Raw genomic sequence first — 21,456 nt, 5'->3', positions numbered from 1 at the left:
GAATAACCTTGTGTTATTCAGTTTTCATATTATTAGTGATTTATCTTCAGGGTAGATTTCTAGAAATGGGATTGCTGAGGCAAAAGGTAAGTGCATGTGTGATTTTGTTGGATATTGCCATATTGCCATATTCCCCTCCAGAATATGGGATATACCAATTTGCATTCCCAACAGCAATGTATGAGAGCACTTGTTTCCCCAGAGCCTCACCAGTGGAATGTGTTGTCATACTTCTTCAGTTTTTTGCCAGTCTGATAGGTGAAACATGCTCAGTATCTTGTTTTAATTTTCATTTCTTTAATTATGAGCAGATCTGAGCATTTTTTTTTTCATATGTTTCAGGGCCACTTTTATCTCTTTCTGATGAATTATCTGTTCATATGTCCCATTTTTCGATCAGGTTTTTTGATCCTTTGGACCTTTTGAAAAAAATGTGGTAAAATATACATAAAATAAAATTCACCATTTTAACCATTTTCAAGTATACAGTTCAGTGGCGTTAAGTACATTCACAATACTGTACAGCTATCGCCACCATCTATCTATCATCTAAAACTTTTTTCATCTTGCAAAACTGGAAGTCTGTACCTGTTAAACAATAACACCCCAATTCCCCCTCTCCCCTCAGTCTTGGCAATCACCGTTCTACTTTCATTTAGTTATTTTAAGCACTTCATATGAGTGAAATCATACAGTATTTGTCCTTTCGTGACTGTCTTGTTTTACTTAGTATAATATCCTCAAGTTTCATCCATGTTGTAGCATGTGTCAGAATTCCCTTTCTTTTGGGGCGCCTGGGTGGCTCAGTCGTTAAGCGTCTGCCTTCGGCTCAGGTCATGATCCCAGGGTCCTGGGATCAAGTCCCGCATCGGGCTCCCTGCTCAGCGGGAAGCCTGCTTCTCCCTCTCCCACTCCCCCTGCTTGTGTTCCCTCTCTCGCTCTCTCTGTCAAATAAATAAATAAAATCTTAAAAAAAAAAAGAATTCCCTTTCTTTTATTTTTTTTTAATTTTTTTTATTATTATGTTATGTTAATCACCATACATCCCTTTCTTTTAAAGGCTGAATAATATCCCATTGTACATGTATACCACATGTTGTGTATCCATTCATCTGTCAGGGGACACAGGTTGCTTCCACCCTTTGGCTATAGAGAATAATGCTGCCATGAATGCTTTAAGACCCTGCTTTCAATTCTTTTGGGTGTAGACCCAGAGGTGGAATAGTTTGTGCCTCTTAATTCCCTTCACCTATTTCACTCATCCTCTCGCCCCCCCCCCCACTCTGGCAACCACAGTTTGTTCTCTGTATTTGTGGGTCTGTTTCTGCTTTCTGTTTGTTTTGTTTTGTTTTTTAGATTCCACATATAAGTGAAAGCAGTGGTATTTGTCTTTGTCTGACTTATTTCACTTAACATTATGCCCTCTGGCTTCATCCATGTCATTGCAAATGGCAAGATTTCATTCTTTTTTTATGGCTGAGTAATATTCCATTGTATATATAGACTACATCTGTTATTTTTTTGAGGATAGACTACACACAATATTATATTAGTTTTAGATGTACAACATAGTGATTCAACTTCTCTAAACATTATGCTATGCTCACCTCTCACCTATAACATTTTTCAGATTCATCCTTGTTATAGCATGTATAATTACTTCATGTCTTTTTTATTCCTCAGTAGTATTCCACTGTCTGGATAACCCACGTTTTGTCTATCCATTGACCTGTTGATGGACTTTTGAGTTGTTTCAACTTTTCAGCTATTATGAATTTTGCTGTTATGAACATTTACTTGCAAGTTTTTGTATGTACATATCTTTTATATTGGGCAGATATCTAAAAGTAGAATTGCTGGGTCGCATGTTTAACTTCTCAAGAAACTGCCAAACTGTTTTCCAGAGTGGCTCTGGTGTTTACATCCTCCTCATGCTTCTGGATTTTGATTCATAATTAGAATGCCTTTCCCTACACCAAGGTTAAAGAGGCATTTGCCCATGTTTCCTTCTAGAACTTATGTTGGTTTTATTTTTTACATTTCATGTTTTCATTTGGAGTTTATTCTTATGTATGTGTGAGCTTATTTTCTTTTGATATCCTTATTTTCAATAACTCTTAATCATTTTTTCTCATTTTAAAGGGGTACATTGCTTCTTGTAGAACATTTAGAAAAGTATAAAGAATAAATCTTAAAATTGCCATAATTTTATCACCCAAAGATGACCACCCTTCTCTTTGTAATTTTCCTTCTTTGGGTAATTTAATCTTGGCTTCCTGATAATAATTTAAGAATGTTGGATAAAGAAACTGAGGAAAGCTGGGATCTCTTAAAGGATCTCTTAAAGACCTAATTTAGTTTAACCACTTTATTTTATTTTTTTAAGACTTTATTTATTGAGAGAGAGAGCACAAGCAGGGGGAGGGGCAAAGGGAGAGGGAAAGAGAGAATCTCCAGCAGACTCCCTGCTGAGTGCAGAGCCCAATGCGGGGCTCAATTTCACAACCCTGAGATCATGACCTGAGCTGAAATCAAGAGTCGGACACTTAACTGAGTCACCCAGGTGCCCCTAATTTAACCAGTTTAGAAGCAACTGACCCATCTTCCTTTCCTTTCAGTTTAGCACAGACCTGTTTTATGTTAAGACAAGACTAATGAAAACTATTCCAGGGCTCCTGGGTGGCTCAGTTGGTTAAGCGACTGCCTTCAGCTCAGGTCATGATCCCAGGGTCCTGGGATCGAGTCCCGCATCGGGCTCCCTGCTCTGCGGGGAGCCTGCTTCTCCCTCTCCCACTCCCCCTGCTTGTGTTCCCTCTCTCGCTGTGTCTCTCTCTGTCAAATAAATAAATAAAATCTTTAAAAAAAAAAAGAAAACTATTCCAGACTTCCAACCACCAAGAATATACTACAGGATATAGTTTCAGCTACACAAAGATAGATTCTAAGAAACAGTTGATGAATCAAACAGTGAACTCAGCTGTTCAACATTTTACAGAGAAATAAAGATACTACTTCTTTTCTCAAAAATGTATATTTTAAGAGACATTTCAGGGTGCCTGGGTGGCTCAGTCAGTTAAGCCTCTGCCTGCTTGACCTGCATGACCTGCTCAGGTCATGATCCCAGGGTCCTGGGATCGAGTCCCACATCGGGCTCCCTGCTCAGCGGGGAGTCTGCTTCTCCCTCTCCCTCTGCCCCTCCCCCTGCTTGTGCTCTCTCACTCCCTAGCTCTCTCGAATAAAAAAAGAGACATCTCATAAAGGCTTTTTACAAAATGTACAGTCCATACAAATGGATTTTTTTTTTTTTTTGCTTTTTGTCGTACGATTATATTCTTTTCTTTTTGAATGTGTGTCATGGAAGATTTTGCATTGATTTTCTGTGAGCATTTATCAATTTGCACATGCTCAGCTAACTTAAATTCCAAACATTGACAATTAAATAGCCTGCAAAGAGGAAACACTGGTTTTCCATTGTATTTCCCCCCATTTAGAGAAACCTTGCAAATTTTTAGGAGAAAAACTATTGAGTTAAAAGTATCATTACTTTGGAGCTTGTCAACTTACATAAATGATGCATGGAAGTTTTCAGCTTAATAACAATAAGAAAATATCAGAGCAATCTAAAAGAACACTAAATTTGCCAATTGTTTATCTTTATAATCCACATTTTAACTGAACATTCTTTCATAAGAGTCTTAAATTCTCAGGACGCCTGGGTGGTTCATTTAGTGAGTGTTCCACTCTTGATTTCGGCTCAGGTCATGATCTTGGGGTGGTGAGACCAGGCCCCGTGTAGGCTCTGCACTCAGCCCCCTGCTTGTGCACTTGCGCTCTCTCTCTCTCTCTCTCACATAAACAAATAAAAATCTTTAAGAAAAAAATTAATTAAAAATAATTTTTAAAAAGAGTCTTAGTAAATTCTCAGTAGTATAACCTTAGACCTTATACTGTGGCCTTGCTATTAACTTCGTGATAAAGAGCATGCTAAGATTTTCTGTTAAGAATTCCTGGAGGTCTTAAGCTGGGTGAGAGGGCATCTATTCCTGAAATCCTTTTCAGTTCTTTATTGAGATTGAGAACAGCTGTTCCCTGTCCTTCTTTTTTCTCTTTATTATAGCCTTGACAACTATTCATTTTTCCCTTCAGTCTCCTTCAGATCCAAATCTTCATATTTCTTCTGATCTTTTTTCACCAGTCCTATTTTCCAGTCTTTTGAACAAGGAATCCCAGTGGATTCCAAAAAAAAAACAAACCAAAACTGTCCATCTTGTTGGTCTTTTCCATTAGCCTGGAACTGATACCAAGTAATCTGTATAAGTTCCAAAGGTTCTTATCTATATGTATTCCTTCAAGCTATTTCTGTTCCTCCCTTCCACTCCTACTTGATATGGACACCATTGTTGCCACCACCCACTCTAAGCAATTTAAAATTGATAGACAAATGAACAAGAGGTTTCAAGCAAGGCCGGCATTTAGAAGGGAACATTTATGGAGAATTGTGAAATGTGCTGTCAGTGGCCACTGGTCATTATATCAAATCTCTGACTTCTTAATTGCTGTTTCCCTAAACTTCAGTAAATAGGTAGTTGACTTATATTGATGAGGTTAAATTTCAGCCCTGAGCGGAGTCACTTCTGCGTCCTCCGTACCTCTTCCTTCCTTGCTGCCCTAAATCGTTAATGAGGGATTGAGAGTGGGAAGAGGAGGGAGACACATATATCTTAGCTACAGTTAGCCTTCACTTGTTTGTTTGTTTTTTATTTAAATTCAATTAACATAGAGTGTATCACCCAGTTACTCCATCCCCCCACCCCCTCCCCTCCAGCAACCCTCAGTTTGTTTCCTAGAGTTAAGAGTCTCTTATGGTTTGTCTCCCTCTCTCATTTCATCTTGCTTTATTTTTCTCTCCCCTCCCCTATGTTCATCTGTTTTGTTTCTTAAACTCCACATATGAATGAGATCATATGATAATTGCCTTTCTCTGATTGACTTATTTTGCTTAGCCTTCACTTCTTAGCTACATGGTACAAATAGAAAGATCTTAAACTAAGAGCTAAGGGTAGATAGAGGTTAGTCATTTCTGTTGCACTATGGCTGGCTCTGAATTATTACCTTCCTGCAAACCATTAATTCAAAGTATTTCAGGCATATGTTTCTTACTCATTCAGTATATGACCTGACTGGAATTGGAATGGACACACTTTTTTCCAGGCTTTGGGGGGTTAATTTTATTTTATTTTATTATTTTTTAAAGATTTTATTTATTTATTTGACAGAGAGAGACACAGCGAGAGAGGGAACACAAGCAGGGGGAGTGGGAGAGGGAGAAGCAGGCTTCCCGCTGAGCAGGGAGCCCGATGCAGGGCTTGATCCCAGGACCCTGGGATCATGACCTGAGCCGAAGGCAGACGCTTAACGACTGAGCCACCCAGGCGCCCCTGGGGGTTAATTTTAAACCAAACCCCACACACACACCTAAAAGGTCTATGGGATATATTTTCATCCACCTTTGATATCGGTGTTATTAACAGGTCTGTTTCTTATGTTACTTTCTTTGTTTTAGTGTGGAACCATCAGAAAGTCTACAGTCCCTGATGGAGAAGAATCAGTCCCTGGTAGAAGAGAATGAAAAATTAAGTCGTGGTCTGAGCGAGGCAGCTGGTCAGACAGCCCAGATGTTGGAGAGGATCATTTTGGTGAGGCCCCCACGACTGAGCCACTAGCAATCTGGACACTTACTAGCTTTGGTTTCTGAAATATTTAACATGCTTCTCATTATGAGAGACAAGTTATGTGGAAAGGAATGGATTAATATCACCATATCCGCCATGGAGCCCCTCCAGGGTAAACACATGGGCTTATAATCAAACATACAGAAAAGTTAAAAGAATCGTATAAATCCACCACAGAGAATCTACATGGATCTCATTTTAAAGTAGATTTGTTCTAAAATACCAGAGAGCAAAGAACCAGGTCCTTCTGTCACCTAAAGTCCTGCCTAATCTTTATCCATAATATCAAGTAACTATCCCCTCAGTGAGATTTTAGGTCTTCTGTACCTCCTTTCCCCCAGTGTTGTCATATTTCGTATTCTGTCCTAACAGCTGCCATGGTGAGATAGAACAGCTAGGAAATTCATGTTAATTCCTTTCACATATGGTTAATTTCCAAATAGTGGATCACTACTCAACTGATTACTCCAGTTCTATATCTACTACCTGTCTGAAAGTAACCCAGATCAGTGCGTGCTGGCTCTGCCGCTAACATTTTTCTACTAGTCTAAATACAGCTCAGTTTTTAATTGCGCAAACTATTGCCAAAAGCGAAAATGAATTTCCACCAAAATGTAATTGAACATCTGTAATTTACACGCCTTCACGCATCCATGCGCTCTCTAGTCAAGGAGGCGTATGCTGCTTCAAGATTCTTTAAAGGGGGCCAAATTCTATATCCATTGTCCATTGCTACTGGAAGGGTGAAAATGGGAACTGGAGGATTTTTATATACAGTTTTCTGTCTCCAGTGCTGCATTCTGTACCTTTAAAGTAACTCTAGAAGCTGTGTTTCACACATATGCGAGTGTGGCTGACGTAACAGACGGAACCTGTTACTCTAGCCACATACCCATCTGAACTTTATAAGGTTGCTATAATGGCTACGGGAAGGCTTATTGCTTGATGTCCCGTTAAAATGTCATAACAAGAACAACATTTTTGTCCTCTGTAAGCTGTCCTTCCCAAATCTGTTGCAGCGTCTCGCATGTTACAGATCCTGTGAGTGAGATAAAATGGAAAATATCAATCACCCTTCCCAAAATGTGTCTCCCTCTGCCATTTCTTCTCGGCCATATTCTTGTGCCTCACCCTTTTTCTTGCTTTCTCTTACTAAAACCAGCCTACCATATCAGATAGTGTAACTTGAAAAAAAAGCTCAGCTCATAATTCAGTGTGAGGCCCTTTTACATTTTCAGTGCCCTTATGCTGGGGCTAGGGAACTGTATAGTGTAGGAGGCAGTTTAAAGTAAGTGGGTTTTTTGCAAACAGCGGTGAGTAGCGTGCCAGGAAGTATTGCTTTTTCCCCCAGTTGCAAAGTTCTATATGGAATTAAGGCTTCACACTCCACACCATAGTCTGAGCTTCATGGCAAGCATAAGACCCAGCTGCTTGGATGCTATTTTTAGTAGTTCATGTTGACTGAAGGGCTAATTTCCATGACTGTTAAAAAAAAAAAATACCGTTTCTCACTAAATCACCAAAGCCCACTAAATCCTCGATTACAGCAAAGGAGGCAACCTCTACCTAGGTTTTAATGCATTAGGGGTAGGAGAGAGGACATAATTAAGTGAAGCTGTCAGGCATCATCACTGATGATCTCCTGGGTCTCTGTTGCAGACAGAACAAGCGAATGAAAAGATGAACGCCAAGCTAGAGGAACTCAGGCAGCATGCAGCGTAAGTTTCATACCAAATGTCTGTTAGTGACCTTAGTATATAATCATCAATCCTCTGGTCTTTGCAGTATGATTAACCTTTAGGTGCCTTTGTTTGAATTTTCAGCCTCAAAGTGGATCTTCAAAAGTTAGTGGAAACTTTGGAAGACCAGGAATTAAAAGAAAACGTAGAGATAATTCGTAACCTGCAGCAAGTGATTACCCAGCTATCGGTAAGCCAAGGTGGGGGGCGGGGAGGCAGTGTAAATAGACTTAACTGCTTTCGTTTGTTTCTCTTGCTGCATATAAACATATCTAACTCTGCCTTTTGCCGAAACAACTAGATTGTGAGCTGTTGGAGGACGGAGATCATGGATCATTGGATATGATCTGAATACTGAATTCGTTAAATCAAGACACTCACAGGTTACATATGCAATGGCACATTCGTATTTCAGTGCTTGAATCAAATGCTGGACGCAGCAACAGAGCAGTTGCAAAATTGCCTGGTAGCCCGGGCGGCAGTCATTGACTTGCTGTCCCTTCAGTGTAGGCTAGCTTAACAAGAGGCCTTGTGCCATACCTCAATTTTAAACACACTGGGTTCTTCTGACAGATAACTTAGAGCAACCAGGGACTACCATAGCTCTCCTTTCTAACCAGTAATAAATTAGTTTGAATGATCATTCTAGAAGTTCCCATTTTTATTTATTTTTAGAACTACAATAGTAGTAGTGTGTGGGGGAGGGGGTTGGGCGGTGGGTATTTCTTGTTTTTCCCAGAAGAAAAGGTCTTAGAATCCTACCACCCTAAAGACCTTTTATTGTTGGTGTTCCTTCTCTATTTTAGCCCTTAGACATATATACTTTTTTTTTTTGAAGTTGAAATCATGTTATGTTAAGGGACGATGGTTGGTTAAGGGGTTATGGTTGATTTTGTTCCATCTATACCCTCTTGTTTATCATTCTGTACCCGTGACATGTTCATAAATGACTGGTGGTAATTTCTAGCTCTTGGGGAGAGGCTTTAACTTTGCCAGAACAGTGATTCTTCATCTCAGGGCTTGCCCAGTGTTTCCTAGACTTGTCAAAACGGTATCACAGAATCATCTACACCTGCATTTTACTCTGAAAGAGTACATTAAAAAAATACCATGCAGTCTTGTGGGAGGAAGGGTTAGGATGAGTGCCAATAAATTAAATGAGTAAACTCCCCAAAAGACTAGAAAGCAGTGTTTTAGAACAAGTAATACTGTACAAAACTGTTCAGAGCAGTCCGAGATGACAGCTCATTTGTCCAACACCCAGACCATAGCAGTTGAGAACCTGGGCTCCAGAGCCAGACAGACCCTGGTTGGAAGCCAGTTCTGCCACTCACTAGCTGTGTGACCTTGCTAAGTACTGTATTACTATCGAAAGAAAATAGTTTAAGTGGCTCCAAAAGAGGCTGAAGGCATTATTCAGCCAAGGCACTTGGGGAGCTCCTGAACTCCAGGTAACTCCCTGAGTCAAAGCAGGACTGGAGTTTTGTAGGGTGAGAAGAGAGGGGGGTGTGTCCTTGTGGTTTGGCTCAGGTAGCAGTTCTGGTTAACTGCCATGAAATTTTGGTTGGAGGCTCTTCCAGTTTTCGTGCCTCTTGCTTAAATTAAGAACATTGGTGCAACCCCATCCTGCTAACTGTCCAATTATTTTCAAGGGTCGTTCTTGCAAGCCTTAAAGTTTGTTCGTTGGTTAAGGTGCACAAGTGGGAGAGGTGGCAAAGAAGGGGGAAAGGAGGCAAGGAAAACTAAGAACCCTCTCTCTGTTTTAATCCTCTTACATTAGCAATATGAGCAAAGGGTGATTAACTGCCTAGAAAACTGAAGAAGTCAGTACAGAAGAAACTGGGCTCTAAAAAATGAATAGAAGTTTGTCCCACAAAGGGAAAAAGACAATCTATGTAAAGAAAAAGGTATATGGCAAAGCGAAAAGGGATGAAAGTTTAGAACATAATAAGGACTTCATTGTGGCTAAATTATAGAGTGTACGCCAGAGAATGGCTATCACAAGGTGAAATTTCACCATCGATAATTCCACTTAAATATAGCTGAAACATCTGATGTATGAACACCTTGTGTGAGCTGCCTCGGAATTAAGATAATCTAGGCTGTGGGACCGTACTGGAGCTAAAGCTTATATGATCACAGAAGAGTGACCCAGGCCACCGTTGTTCATGGCCACCACACCGATCTTAGAGGATTTCCCACCACCTCATTTCTGGGGCTTCGAGTCACGTGGGAATGATGAAGGAAACCCATGGAAACAAGTTGTTAACAGAAGAGAAGGCATATCTGTGGTGAGGATCTGGTGATACAACTGGTGCCTGGTGTGCCTCTAGAGGAAGTTGCTAGTGGTGGCTGACTCAGAGGAACTCTGTAGAATCACTGAATTCTGCCACTAACATTCACTTGGCTCATGAAGCACAAAGGTACTAAAGATTGCCACAAACTGATAAAGTCCCTGGCTTCCCTCCACTGTCACAGTTAGGCAGAGTAAACCCCTTGGCCCAGGGCTCCTGCTGGACTCTTGAATCAGACTTCTCCATGTCTATTGTTTGGGACCCTCCCAGCTATATATTTTTTGGAAATACACAACAATGTATCCTGTGGCTTTTATTAAGACTCACTACAGTGAAAGCAAAATGTTTCAAATGTAAGTGCTTGTGCCCTTCGTTCTGGATTAAAACTATTTTTATTTTAAGTGACGGGTGAACACCCCCTTTTCAGTGATGAAGGCAGCCGTTGTTCCCGAATCTTCCTCCTGGGGCTTTAAGCACTAAACTGTACCATTTCTTCCTTTAAAATACAATTCAAACCTCCTTGCTGCAGTCACCTGTGAGGAAATTCATGCAGTCCTTTCAGTTCCCACAAAATCAAATTTTGTTGTTGCTGCTTTTATTCCCTCCTCTAAGACCAGTTCCATAAAAAGCATTTTGCACGCCCAGTAATGGTATTGCCTACAGCCTCCAAGTGCGAAATTCATATGGGAAGGTATTGCTGGTTAATATAGCTCAGTGTACCCTAGCTTTGTTTCCTTGACCATCGCCTTCAGCAAATCATGTATTTTTACCTTACGAGAGGTTCTCTGTTGCAGCCTTAGAATGAGAGAGAGAGAGACTGTTAGATTGAAATAAATCCTATTGTTACATATTTATATTTAGGATTATGAAGACAGAATCCTACCATGTTCATGTAGAACATGTCACCAAAGCTTAAACTTTCGCATTATAAAATTTTATTGGGCCACAGACCAAAAGGTAAACCCACAGTAACATGTCTTCTTCAAAGATTAACCCATCTACTTTGATCCTGACCCTCTGGAAGGTACTAGAGTCTAAAGTCTTTTGGAGACTAAAAAGTCTCCAAAAGCCAGTGTTACAGGCTTTACTAATCTAGGATAGGTCTGTAAGTAGTCCATTTACTGAAACCGAAAATATCGGAGGGAAGAAAGGGTAACCATTAACGTATAGTATATCGAAGTGCTATTTGTCAAGAAGGATCTCATGTCTGGCCCTTGGAGAATCACCAGTACTGTAAATCATGAGGAGAAGGCATGTGGTAACACTGGAGCTTCCTCTGAATTTTCTTTGAGTCTCACTGATTGGGAATTTCTGGGCAAGAGACGTGCTTTACAAATAGCACTTACTAAGGCCTCTTTGCTCCTTGCCCTGAAGGTACTGAGCTTCAAGTTTCAACAACTATGTAATCTTTCACTGGGCCGATGCAGACACTCTGTGTGCTCACCCTAAATTCTTTCCTTGCTATTGAGCCAATAGCTCTTTGACCTATGAGCTCTTTAATCATGTGACTTCCTGGGGGCACCTGGGTGGCTCAGTCGTTTAGCGTCTGCCTTCGGCCCAGGTCATGATCCCGGGGTCCTGGGATCGAGCCCCACGTCTGGCTCCCTGCTCAGCCAGGAGCCTGCTTCTCCCTCTCCCACTCCCCCTGCTTGTATTCTCTCTCGCTGTGTCTCTCTCTGTCAAATAAATAATAAAATCTTAAAAAAAAAAAAAAAAATCATGTGACTTCCTGGAAAGCCCTTCCCAGGGCTTGCAGAATCACTTGAACAGAGGTGGTAATCCATATGGTCCAATGCCAAATAAAGCTTAAATTCCAGTGGGGAGAACAGAGCTTGCTCGTATGATAGCCTATAAACAAATTAGTCCCAATAAGTGGTTTTAGGTTTCCCTTTTAGATGGCTTTTGTTCCAGAGCCCAGAAGAGGAATAGCCCTTCTCTGGAAGGGAATCCGTGCTTACCCTTTCCCTTCAAGTAACCACTACCTGGAATAGCTGCCTATGATTGCTTAGTTCTTCTGTATATGAGGGAGAGGAGCTGCAGGATATTTGTCTGACTTCACGAGCACATCTTTCTGGGGTGTCGACCTGTGGAATGTATTTCCTTCTAGAGTAGGCTCTTGCTACCTTGACTGACTGTAAAATAAAAATACCAAATAACCTTTCATTCTATTCACTTTTCTACTGCATTGCCTTTATTTTGTATGTCTGTTTTTAGGGTGGTATGTCCATGAGAACTGGCTAGACCTGTACGTTACAGAGGTAGACTTAGTGGTAAAAACATAAAGAGTAGAGTCTATAAAACGGGTTGAACTTTGGTCTGTGAGAACACGGCTAATGTTTCACTCTGGCCCGTTGATCTCTGACAGAGCAGGAGAGGTGCAATATATATGTCAATTGCCACATGACCCTTTTTTTTTTTTTTTTTTTTTTTTTTTACGAAGACTACACGATTGACCTTGTAACGAGGAGAGACTCTTAAGAGGTGGGACATGGAAATCTGTGGTTTTGGGTGTATGTGTGCACAAAATGGGCCCAGCACCTTAAACGGTCTCTATATACACTTGAAAAAAATTGAATAACCAATATAAAATCCCCTAGTAAGCTTCACTTCAGAGTCTTTTCCTAAACTGAAACATCATTTGTCATTGCAGGACGAAACTGTTGCTTGCATGGCTGCAGCCATTGATACTGCAGTGGAACCAGAAGCTGTAAGTAATTGGCTTTGTGTAGAACTGGGAGCTTTAACTGTGCCATTTCCTGTAATTTATCACTCAGCTGAGGATGAGTGTCCCCAGTTGTTACCATCCTCCATAGAATACCTTGGAAATCCAGAAATCTTGAGTGTAAATGTCAGCTTTGGAAAACCCTAAATTGGATAGGATCCATGTCTAGTAGTATAACTGGTAGGGCATCTCAGGGATGTCATTGTCCTTATTTGCAATCTGGCTTACTGATTCCTTGTTAGATGTTAGTATTCTGCATCAGCTGTCTAGCAAGTTGGAATGAAGAAAGGAACAAATCAGGAAATTCTGGCAAAGTCAAAAAAGCATCAGAGAAGACATGGAAGAGATTTTTTTCTCATCATACTTTTTCTATGGTTGGGATGGGTAGGAGCTAAAAGAACCAAGGAGAATATCTGGAGTGTTTGAGTTGCAAGAATAGATAAAACATATTAGATGTTGGCTAAAGGTTATAGAGTAGAGTCAAAATGGAAGACTAGACAATGGTTTGCTTGAGACCTCTTTTCCCCCTGAAACAAACATGTATCGGTATTTTTTATATTCTGAAAGAAGAAAGATAGGAGATAAATCGGGTGCCAGAGGCAAGCTCTGTAAGAATAAATAAAGCCTCTTCTCCATTTCCACCATTCCTAAAGTGCCACTTCCAGAACTCGTTCTCCTGTAAAGACCCCTTAGGATGACGTCAAAGTTAAGAAATGTTAGCCCAATCAATAAAGGAAAGAGCAAGAAATTTAGTTTACTCTAGAAGAGTCAGTTAAAGGATATAAGAAATAAGGTGCCCTGAGAGTGGGAAAATAGGTAGGCTCAATTCATCTTACATGTTTAATGCAAATGTATGAGAAGCCATATTTTTAAAAGAACAGAGGTACTAACAATGGAGAAGTGGCTGTGAGACCTGATGAAGCAGGACCTAAGGAACTCCAATGGCTTGTTTCTCTTACAAATCATTATCCTGATCTTTTCCAGCAAGTAGAAACCAGTCCAGAGACCAGTAGATCTTCTGATGCTTTCACTACTCAGCATGCTCTACGTCAAGCTCAGATGTCTAAGGAGCTGGTTGAGTTGAATAAAGCCCTTGCACTGAAAGAGGCCCTAGCCAGAAAGATGACTCAGAATGACAGCCAACTACAGCCCATTCATTTCCAGTACCAGGTAAAATATTTACAAGAGCAGCATTTGTTCATGTCTACCATCTCTCTTTAATTGTATGGGAAGAGAATGGGCACACTGTTCTTGATGATGATGAGAGAACATAATGTGCCTAGTACACATGGAGTTGCATTGTTGGTTTCCAAAAAAGGATACATTCAGGATAGGGAACCTGCAATTCTGTTTCATTTAATCCAATACCTTACCTTATGCAATAGGTATTTAATAAATAGTTTGATAACATAATAATAAATGTGGTCCCTACTTGTGGAGAAATTTTGTTCTAATAACCGTACTGACATTCTAAGGAAGATAGATCTCTTAGTAGATGGCCTTGGTTATAGTGTGAATTAGGAAGAGACTTATAATGGATATCACTTGACTTGGCAAATGACTAAACTGGTTTTCCTGGTGGTAGTTCTATCTGGCCCTTGCTAATTAATAATCAGGTCTTTACTGAAAGCCAAGTCTTTGGCTTTCAGGTTATTCCACAGAGTTACCCTTGCTTCAGACCTTATTTTCCATTGTAGCTCAGTGTTTCCCATCCACAAAATGATGTTGGCTGTGCTGGTAGAGGAAAGGGTGGATTGTTTCCCCGTCTAGCTATATCCTACCACCCTCAGGTTCTATATGCTGGTAATCAAGAAATCCTGATAGTATTCATGCATTTCTACCACAGGCTCCCCTAAAAACAAGAAAAGTGTTTGTCCCAAAGAATTTTCAACGCTTTTTTTCCTTAGGGTAGAGAATTCCCCTTGGGTATTCCAAAATAATAGCTGAGTTGCCATTAGAGGTTTTATTTCCTTTTTTTCCAATAAAAATTAGAAGAACTTTTAATTTCCAAATCCTTTGAGAAAGCAAAACTAATGCAACACAAATTGAAAGATCTAATTAATAAATTTAACAACAAGCCAAAGTAATTTTGTTACATAAATTAACCCATTTATTATAGGCTAGCAGTGTTTCTAACAATTTTTTTTTAAGATTTTATTTATTTATTTGACAGAGAGAGACACAGCGAGAGAGGGAACACAAGCAGGGGGAGTGGGAGAGGGAGAAGCAGGCTTCCCGCCGAGCAGGGCGATCCCAGGACCCTGGGATCATGACCTGAGCCGAAGGCAGATGCTTAACGACTGAGCCACCCAGGCGCCCCATAGGCTAGCAGTGTTTCAAATGGTGGAGCTTCTACTGGTCTTTCAACTCCTTCAGTCTTCTGATGGACTTTACTGTGACGGCAGAAGTCATGTTGTAGGTCCAGGCGCCACCAGCTATGGTTTTCATGCAGGAGCCACAATGCCAGATCCCCACAGCTCTTCTTTTCATCTTGGTTTTCCCACAGAAGGAACAAATGTACTTGGCGTGCTGGCTTATTTCAATCTTCTCCACCATTTTCCTGAGGGAGGCACCCTAACAGGTCCCATATTTACCCACGATTCCGACCTTCTTAGTGCATTTAGCCATGTCGCTGCAAACTAGGTCTGAACCCAGAGATCGGTTTTATTTCCTTTTTCTTATTACAGTCTTGTTTAACATTTTTTACACTTAATTTTTCTTTATGGCAGATGCATGTATATCATTTGTAAAAGCCAAACAGTAAAATAAAAGCAATTCCTGCCCTACTACCTTCTCCCCTGTTCCCTAGGCTTATACTTCAAATTCTTTAAAGCTGTTCCTTCTGACACTTACCTTATATTTGTAGAGAAGATTTGGTAGTATAATACGTTAATTTAAAAATTTTAGACATTATTACAAATCAAAACTGCAATGAGATATCACCTCACACCTGTCAGAATGACTAAAATCAAAAACACAAGAAACAACAAGTGTTGGCGAGGATGTGGAAAAAAAGGAAACCTCATGCACTGTTAGTGGGAATGCAGACTGGCACAACCACTGGGAAAAATAGTATAAAGATTCCTCAAAAGATTAAAAATAAAATTACCATAGGGTCGCCTGCGTGGCGTGGTCAGGTAAGCGACCAACTCTTGGTTTCAGCTCAGGTCATGATCTCAGGGTCCTGGAATCGAACCCCATGTCGGGCTTCCTGCTCAGTGGGGAGCCTGCTTCTCCCTTTCCCTCTGCCTGCCGCTCCCCTGCTTGTCAAGTGTCTCTCTTTCTCTGTCAAGTAAATAAATAAAATATTTTTTAAAAGGAGGAAACAAATTCTTATTGTAAACAGTACCTTTTCATCACATGTAAATCACTATCTCTTTCTAATAAATAAAGGTAGTTTCTTGTTCTAAGTATTTTTTCTATCACTGAAGAATTGCTGTAGAAAAATTTGAGGAACGGGGCGCCTGGGTGGCTCAGTCGTTAAGCGTCTGCCTTCGGCTCAGGTCATGATCCCAGGGTCCTGGGATCGAGCTCCGCATCGGACTCCCTGCTCTGCGGGAGGCCTGCTTCTCCCTCTCCCACTCCCCCTGCTTGTGTTCCCTCTCTCGCTGTCTCTCTCTGTCAAATAAATAAATAAAATCTTTAAAAAAAAAAAAAAAAGAAAAGAAAAATTTGAGGAGGTATAGGTTCTGATTAATGAAGATTGCCATGAGTTATAGTAACCCAGGACTCAACTCCCTTTGTGGAGTCAGACAGTTTTGACTAAATGTGGCATATATAATGAAAAGATACTATTTCTCACCCATCCGATTGGTAAAAATGTTGAAGTGTAGTAATATCAAATGTTGGTAAGGGTGCAGGGACACAAGTACTCTACTTAGCTAGGAGGAGTGTAAATTGGAATAGCCACTTTAGAGGAAAATTTAGCAGCAGTATCTATTAAGATTAAAAGTGTGTACCACCATGACTCTGTAATTCCACTTGTTCTTACCCTAGAAAAACCTTGCACATATGCACAGAAGACATGCACAAGAATATTTCATTATGGCAAAAACAGGAGTTAGATCTATATGCAATGATATAAATAAATCTCTAAGACTGGAAAAAAGCAAGTTATAGAATAATATATACATATAGTGTAATTCTACTTATCTTTAACACATTTCAATAGGTACACACACACAAATATGCACATGTATATGTGTGTATGTATATATTACTTTTGTATCTATTTACATAAATACTATAGACATTTGACACAATATATTTATGTATTTATTAGCTACACATATTTTAAGGTATTTACATATATGTGTAAATGTCTAGAAAAAATGTCTGGAAGATCTGGACCAGGCTGATAACAGTGGTTAGTTCTGGATACGGGGCTGGAATTTTGGAAGAGTAGGGCAGCAGAGGAACTTGCCCTTTATATATATTATCTGGATTATTTTTTACCACAATGTTTCCATGTGTTACTTCCCTAAGTATACACACACACATACACACACACACACATTATTGCTGGTTTAAATATGCAGGGTAACTATCAAGCAATGAGATTGATTTTCATTGGGTACTAGCATGGCCAGGAGATTTTGTGGAAAACAGCTCTTGCCTATTTAGAAAGCTTCTCTGATACAGCCCCACCTAACGTGACTCTTTGTGTCATTTCAATACTGGTCTAAGACCTGCACAGAATCTTCTTGGCTGCCAACCACTCATTCAGCCAGTTTCCTTTAATTTTTTGGTTATGAGAACAGGAAGGAATCTATTGGATTTTTCTAATCTTGGAAACTACTAAAATTCAGTTTCTGGAATTCATTTCCTAAATGCATGCAGAACTGCACTTGGTATTGAATATATATGTTTGAAAGTTCTGAATATAAGGATGTTTGTGCAGCCCTCTACTATTTACAAAATGTCATTCCTTTTTTATCTTATTTGATCTTCCCAACAACCCTGTGAAGTAAGTGGTGTTGTTAATTGTTTACATAGATAGGGAAACTCTCGGAGGTCCCCAAGACTGCCCCCAGGTTTAACAATTTGCCAGGATGACTCAAAGGACTCAGCATATAGTCACACAGCTATGAGTTATTACAGTGGAAGGATACAAAACAGAATCAGCAAAGGGAAAAGGCAAAGTCTGAAGGAAACCAGATGCAAGCTTCTAAGAGTCTTCTCCCAGTGGAGTAACACAATATGAATTTAATTCCTCTAGCAATGGGTTGTGACAACATGTGTGAAATGTTGTCTATCAGGGAGGCTCCCTGGAGTCTAGGAGTCCAGGGATTTTTTTAAGTTTTAATTCCAGTTAGTTAACATACATATTAGTTTCAGGTGTACAATATAGTGATTCAACAATTCCATACATCACCCAGTGCTCATCACAACAAGTGCCCTCCTTAATCTCCATAACCCATTTCACCTATCCCTCCACCCACCTCCCCTCTGGTAACCATCAGTTTGTTCTCTCTGGTTAAGAGTCTGTTTCTTGGCATAATGAGCCACTCTTATCAAAATGATGGAAACCCTACCAAGACCCACCTGAGCCGAGGACCAATCTTGCAAGCAGCCCTTTTTTAAGAACAGCAATCTCGGGCTATATTAACTCTTTTCTGCATAGAAACTAAGGCTAAAAAGAGATGAAATGACTTCCCTTAAGATATTTAGATATTAAGTGCTGGACTCAAGGTTCAAACCCAGGCTTTTGGATTCCACATAACTTTAATCTCCTTAAATCAAGTACAGATGTTTATAGTGTGCAATTGAAGTGGTAAAATTGAATACATAGTTCCTTAAGCTGTGGAATGTTGAAGTGACTTTCTTTATTTTAAGTGATTTTCTTCCCGTGCCTTTTAATGCTTTCTCTCTGACCCATAACATTTCTAGGATAACATAAAAAATCTAGAATTGGAAGTCATCAATCTGCAAAAGGAAAAAGAAGAATTGGTTCTTGAACTCCAGACAACAAAGAAGGATGTCAACCAAGCCAAGTGAGAATACATCCAATAAGTATTATTTTTCAAATCCCTACTATGTGTGAGGAGTTACAAAAGGAAATAGAGATGTAAAAGAGCCATTTCCTGCCCCCCACAGGATTTACACCTAGTTGTGGAGAGAGATCTAAACAAAAGAAAAGTTAATTGAGATTTTAAACAGTACCTCCTGACGATAGTAAAAGAAAGCCATAACAGCATGTGATTAGTAGCTAGATAAATTTCCTAGGTGGTTAATTGCTTTAAGAGTTCAGAGTCAGGAGATAGCAGGTTAGCCCAGCATGATCAAGAAAGTCTCTATGAGAAGTTAGCATTTGAGCTGGATTTTGAAAGATTATCAGACCTACCAGACAGCTACCGTTTCTTTGTCCCTGCACTGATGGCAGATTAGCTTGTCAGTAGAATTAATATCCAGGCTAGTAAATGAAAAACCAGTCTAGCCATCCCTTAGTCAGTTAAGAATAAAATCAAGACAGGGGTGCCCGGGGTGGCTCAGTCGGTTAAACGTCAGACTCCTGATCTCAGCTCAGGTCTTGATCTTGGGGTTATGAGTTCAAGCCCTACTTTGGGCCCCACACTGGGCATGGAGCCTACTTAAAAAAAAAAAAAAAGGCATAAAACCAAGACAGATAACCAGAATATCCTACTCTTCCTCAGACCTCTTCCTTACTGGCTAGTCTACCTTCTTTTTACTCAGTGACTCTATCTCTGTTGAGTCTCAAGTTCATGTTCTTTTTTTTCTTAAAGATTTTATTTATTTATTTGACAGAGAGAGCGAGAGCAAGAACATGAGCAGGGGGAGTGGGAGAGGGAGAAGCAGGCCTCCCACCGAGAGTAATAATCTCAGACGAGTGTAATAATCATCAGAATTATTCCTTTACAGCTAAACTAAAGTGAAATATCCTCAACCATCCTTTTAACATAGTGGTGGGGAGTGATGTATTGAGTCAATTGCACTGTTATATACTCAAAAAATTTGTTGTTTTACTCTTTGTTATTGAGCTCCCGTTAATTGAGACGGTTTTGGTTGTTTGGGTGGTTATTCATTATTTAAAGATGGCTATGTGACTGATCACCTATTTTATATATATCAGGATTGTGAACCTGGGAGTCGAATGCTCTGTCTTTTGAAGTCAGGCTTCACTCTGCTAGTCTTCACTCCTGTAGCATCTGTTTTTAGGTTGAGTGAGCGCCGCCGTAAACGTCTCCAGGACCTAGAGGGTCAAATGGCCGATCTGAAGAAGAAACTGAATGAGCAGTCCAAACTTCTGAAGCTGAAAGAATCCACAGAGCATACCGTTTCCAAATTGAACCAGGAGATACGGGTAATAAACTCTCATCCTTGGGTTTATTTCATTAAAACTTACAAACATAGGTGTTCCATTTAGAATTATACTACAGAGGCATTGTCAGGTGAGAAAGTAGGAGGCAGGGCCATCATTTCCAATGTGTGACTCTCCCCAAATGTCCCTTTTACAGGACATTGTCCTGGTAGTCATCTAGAATCTGAATAACAAAACCCTGCTTGAGCATTCAGAGCTTAATGTTAGAGTCTCAGAAAGCAAAGGAGAAAGATACCTCGATATTTTGTGGTGATATCCTGACCACCTTCCATGATTATGTAGAATAATTTTGTAGAGTAGTTGCAAAGTGGTGACACCTGGAAAATATTTTCAGTTATTGAATGTTCGACTTCTGACATCTGCAAAGTGGAGTCACAGGCCGCTTATACTGGCACCTTTAGAATACACTGGTTGCTAGGTGGATTTGTCCTTGAGGCTTAGTAGATATTTCCTTGAAATTTCATTTATATACAAAGAATTTAGGGCTGGATTTAGCTGTCGGTACATTTTTTTTTAAGTTTCTTCAGCATGTTCATTTGTGTAGTCTATACTTGGAAACCCTGTGCAAGCATAGCAAGGGGTATTGCAAGCCTAATCAGAAAATCTGTTGGCAGCCTTCTCAGCTTAGCTCTGGGTTTTCTCTCTTCTTAATAGTTAGTCTATCCATCTGCACATCAGCCTAGGGTAAGTGCAGATGACTAATACTTGTACTGGGTTTTGTTTTTACAGGTGATGAAAAGCCAGCGGGTACAGTTAATGCGTCAGATGAAAGAGGATGCTGAGAAGTTTAGACAGTGGAAACAACAAAAAGACAAAGAAGTAATCCAGTTAAAAGAACGAGTAAGTAACTACAACTTTTCAAAGGCCTACCTAATAAACCCTTCTTTGGGCTGACTAACACTAAAGCTTTTCTTCAAACAACTGGTTCTCTCCAAAAAATGTGACACATTCATGAATTTAACAGGTATTTCTTAAACGTCTACCATGTGCCAGGTACTACCCACTAGATACCATGGAAAATAGAAAGATGAGTAGTATATGAGCTCTGCCCTTGAAGAATGTCTTAATCTAAAGGGGAAGGTGAGGCATAAGCATGGTTTTCTCTAATTGAAGGAATAAAGAGATCTGTGCTTTACAAATGGCCTAAAACACCAAGGTAATTAAGAAAGAAAAGCATATTTCCAGTTAGAGTGAAAACATGACAGCTGAACAGGCCTTGAATAATAGGGAGGACTTTGATAGAGACAGGTGCAGGCATTCCAGATAGATGGAACAGCAGGAGCAAAGACACAGAGATGACAACTTTATAAGCATATTCAAGGAATGATGAATGGTCCTGGTGGGATGAAGGATGGTAGAAGATTCCATCAGAAAGACAAAATGAAGCTGGATTGTTAAAGATCTAAGAAGTTTGAACTTTATTTTGTTAGCAGTGCAAAGATTTTTAAGGTTTTTGAGAAACAAAGTGATATCAGCCAAGTACTGCTTTAAAAAGATACATCTGAGGGCGCCTGGGTGGCTCAGTTGGTTAAGCGACTGCCTTCAGCTCAGGTCATGATCCCAGGGTCCTGGGATCGAGTCCCGCATCGGGCTCCCTGCTCTGCGGGGAGCCTGCTTCTCCCTCTCCCAC

The 21,456-nt window shown here is 40.1% G+C and overlaps 1 protein-coding gene and 1 pseudogene across 1 annotated transcript in view; one reads left to right on the top strand and one right to left on the bottom strand.

Moving 5' to 3' along the window:
- Window positions 1–21,456, top strand: part of KIF4A (kinesin family member 4A) — a 115,430-nt gene that overhangs the window by 53,972 nt on the left and 40,002 nt on the right. Inside the window, exons 10-17 of the mRNA XM_021680348.2 lie at window positions 5,564–5,696; window positions 7,392–7,450; window positions 7,556–7,661; window positions 12,416–12,472; window positions 13,472–13,657; window positions 18,377–18,480; window positions 19,664–19,808; window positions 20,556–20,666. Of these exons, the coding sequence (XP_021536023.1) occupies window positions 5,564–5,696; window positions 7,392–7,450; window positions 7,556–7,661; window positions 12,416–12,472; window positions 13,472–13,657; window positions 18,377–18,480; window positions 19,664–19,808; window positions 20,556–20,666 (901 nt within the window). The remainder of the gene's footprint in view (window positions 1–5,563; window positions 5,697–7,391; window positions 7,451–7,555; window positions 7,662–12,415; window positions 12,473–13,471; window positions 13,658–18,376; window positions 18,481–19,663; window positions 19,809–20,555; window positions 20,667–21,456) is intronic.
- LOC110572079 lies at window positions 14,840–15,115 on the bottom strand (annotated as a pseudogene).

The sequence above is a fragment of the Neomonachus schauinslandi genome, chromosome X, assembly GCF_002201575.2.
Source record: "Neomonachus schauinslandi chromosome X, ASM220157v2, whole genome shotgun sequence".
Classification (NCBI taxonomy): Eukaryota; Metazoa; Chordata; class Mammalia; order Carnivora; family Phocidae; genus Neomonachus; species Neomonachus schauinslandi.
This window is presented reverse-complemented; position numbering and strand designations above follow the sequence as displayed.